We start from the raw sequence: 3,494 nt of genomic DNA, 5'->3' as shown, positions 1-3,494 counted from the left end.
AAATATTTTTAATAACATATTCTACTCGTTCAATTTCTTTTCATAAATAAGATATTTTAGTACCCACATTTCACTTTTCAGTGGCTTGTTTTAAAAAATAACATCCGTTTCAATTGCACATTTAAAAAATCACTCTTCATTGGCTTGTTTCAAAAAATACATTTACAAGTAATCGGCTTCAAAAGTTCACATTTATTTTATTGAAATTGGTTTATTTCACATATGAAATGTGTAATTTGAAAATTTTTAAACATCTTTGAAATGTATCCAAGATTTGTCTAGTTCTAAAGGTCTTCATGCGATTTAAATTTTCTAAGATAAAACAAAGTCTATGGATTTATTTGGGTGGGAGAGACGTGTGAGTAGTGCACGTCACTGACAAAAGTTGTATTACGGTGCCATAGGACTGACAATTGATTTCACTAAATAGAAATACCAGAAACTAAGAAATCAATACAAAGAATACAGTACATGTGTGTGGGCCATAGTTTGCACAAATGACAAAACTAAAACTAAATGGCGACAGACCAGGAAAATATCAAGTGCTACCAGCACTTAGATGATGCCGTGATACGGGCTTCTGGGCCGTTGGATCTAAGATCTGACGGCTCCTTAAAATCTATTCTAGTTATCTGAAATTTGAAGACTTTCGGCTGACTTTTTTGCAAAATGTTCAAAAGCTCCCGAGAGCCGTCGAATCTGAGATCCAATGGCCCTCAGAAGCCCGTATCACAGTATCACCTAACGGCTGGTATCTTCCCGTGGCAGACCGCCAGCACCGTTATCGCGCAAAATGACTTTGCGCTATATATACTCGCTCTGCAGAGCAACTCACACGAGTCACCAGTCACCACAAGGAGTATTACTAGCTAAGATAGGTAGCTGCTGCAGAGTGAATAAGCTCACTGAGCTTTGGTAGCGCAGCCATGGACGTGCTTTACGTCCAGGCGCTTGTGATGGCGGCGGTGGCCGTGGCGCTGCTACAGCTGCTGAAAGTGGCCCTGAACCCGATGAGGGAGAGGGCGCCGCCAGGGCCGTGGAAGCTGCCGGTGATCGGCAGCATGCACCACCTGATGAACGTTCTGCCGCACCGCAAGCTGCGGGACCTTGCCGACGCGCACGGCCCGCTGATGATGCTGCAGCTTGGGCAGACGCCGCTGGTGGTGGCTTCGTCCAAGGAGACGGCGCGGCTGGTGCTCAAGACTCACGACAGCAACTTCGCCACGCGGCCCAAGCTCCTCGCCGGCGAGATCGTCGGCTACGAGTGGGCTGACATCCTCTTCTCCCCATCCGGTGACTACTGGCGCAAGCTCCGCCATCTCTGCACCACCGAGATTCTCAGCCCCAAACGCGTGCGCTCCTTCCGCCACATAAGGGAGGACGAGGTACATACTCCACGTCACTACTTATTAACTGCGCTCAAAACTTTTACACTAACGAGGTAACCAATCAATAGAACGTTGCACCTAAAAACACCAGAGCAATTGAACTTAATTACAACTCATTACGAATACACGGCTACAGAGCGGAAATGTCAAGTAGTACGAATATAAAACAGCCACGTGAACAAAAGACAAGTACCTACAAGGCTACAACCTCATGAATGAAGAGGTAGAAGAGAAAGAGGAGTTCTTGTATTTGAGATACGTTAGTGTCTGCGAATTATTTCGATGAAAGATGAGATATACGTTTGAATATGAACGGAGTTTAACTAGACGGCTATGCACGCTGCGTATGCATGCACATGCAGGTGAGGATGCGGGTGGACCAGATCCGCCAGGCGGGGCCGTCGGCGCCGGTGAACCTGAGCGTGATGTTTCACAATGTTACCAACAGCATCGTTGCGCGGGCCGCGTTCGGGAAGAAGCGGAAGAACGCGGCGGAGTTCCAGGCGGCCATCAAGTCCGGTGTGGGCCTGGCGAGCGGCTTCAACATCCCCGACCTCTTCCCGACGTGGACCACTGTGCTGGCCAAGCTGACCGGCATGAAGCGCAGCCTCCAGAGCATCCACAAGACGGTGGACGCCATCCTGCAGGAGATCATCGACGAGAGGAAGGCCGCCCGCATCGAGAGGATCAAGGCCGGCGCCGAGAACGTGGACGAGAACCTCGTGGACGTGCTTATCGGCCTGCAGGAGAAAGGCGGCTTCGGGTTCCACCTGGACAACAGCAGGATGAAGGCCATCATCCTGGACATGTTCGGGGGCGGGACGGGAACATCGGCGTCGGCGATGGAGTGGGGGATGTCGGAGCTGATGCGGAACCCGCGGGTGATGAAGAAGCTGCAGGGCCAAATCCGGGAGGCGTTCAAGGGAAAGGCGGTGGTGACTGAGGCCGACCTGCAGGAGAGCAACCTGCAGTACCTGAAGATGGTGATCAAGGAGGCGCTCCGGCTGCACCCGCCGGCGCCGCTGCTGGTGCCCCGGGAGAGCATCGACCAATGCGAGCTGGAAGGGTACACGGTGCCGGCCAAGTCGCGCGTGATCATCAACGCGTGGGCCATCGGGCGCGACCCCAAGTACTGGGAAGCACCCGAGGAGTTCCGGCCGGAGCGGTTCGAGGACAGCACGGTGGACTTCACCGGCAGCAGCTACGAGTTCCTCCCGTTCGGCGCCGGCCGCAGGATGTGCCCCGGCTTCAACTACGGGCTGGCCAGCATGGAGCTCGCCCTCGTTGGTCTGCTCTACCACTTCGACTGGTCGCTGCCGGAGGGCGTGGCCGAGGTCGACATGGAGGAGGCCCCGGGCCTCGGCGTGCGCCGCCGCACACCGCTGATGCTCCTCGCCACACCCTTCGTCCCGGCCGCGGTGGCGTAGCTATGTTCGTTTGCATGCGTCCGTGGATCCCTGCGTAGCTATATATGCTGGCGTTGCAACGACCTATCATGCACCTACGTACCCTACCCATTTACTTCCTAAATATAGAGTGTGTTAATTTAAGTCAAACATTATATATGTTTGACAAAGTTTATAGCAAACTATGTAAAGAACTACAATACTAAATAAATAAAGTATGAAAATATATTTGATTACGAATCTGGTAATAATGATTTGGTATTCAAGATATTGATAATTTTCTTCCTAAAATTGGTCAAAGTGAGAAGTTTGACATTTTATTATCTATAAAATTTTGACAAAGTTAGAGAAGTTATAATCGTTGTATATTTCTACCATAGTTGGCACCTCTTGAACATATACTTCGACTTCTCGAAGTCAACACCGCTCGTTTGCTTGCAGCGAACAAGTCCTCAATGATACCATGGTCAATTTTGATTCATTCAATCATCCCTGCATGATCATAACATGTTACCATCCTATGGAATATGAAGCATATCGTTGTAGCAAAATTTCGCTTCGATGGTGGTGGTAATAATACAGGAGCCATGTATTTTTTACTGTGCTGAGGAGTGTATGGTCATTTACAAAACAATATAAAATATGAAATAACCCGTCGTAGCAAAATATTCACTTCAAAACTGTTGGTAATGATACATGA

At 49.5% G+C, this 3,494-nt stretch overlaps 1 protein-coding gene across 1 annotated transcript; it reads left to right on the top strand.

Annotated features, from left to right (window-relative positions):
- Nucleotides 1–849: 849 nt before the first annotated feature.
- Nucleotides 850–3,013, top strand: LOC125547869 (premnaspirodiene oxygenase-like). Its single transcript, XM_048711611.2, has 2 exons — nucleotides 850–1,385; nucleotides 1,751–3,013. The coding sequence occupies exons 1-2, from the start codon at nucleotides 927–929 to the stop codon at nucleotides 2,813–2,815; spliced, it is 1,524 nt and encodes a 507-aa protein (XP_048567568.1). The 5' UTR covers nucleotides 850–926; the 3' UTR covers nucleotides 2,816–3,013.
- Nucleotides 3,014–3,494: the final 481 nt, after the last annotated feature.

Source organism: Triticum urartu, chromosome 3A (genome assembly GCF_056163025.1).
Source record: "Triticum urartu cultivar PI428250 chromosome 3A, HENAU_Tu73, whole genome shotgun sequence".
Taxonomy (NCBI): domain Eukaryota; kingdom Viridiplantae; phylum Streptophyta; class Magnoliopsida; order Poales; family Poaceae; genus Triticum; species Triticum urartu.
The sequence above is the reverse complement of the archived record's forward strand: the minus strand, read 5'-3'. Positions and strand labels throughout refer to the sequence as shown.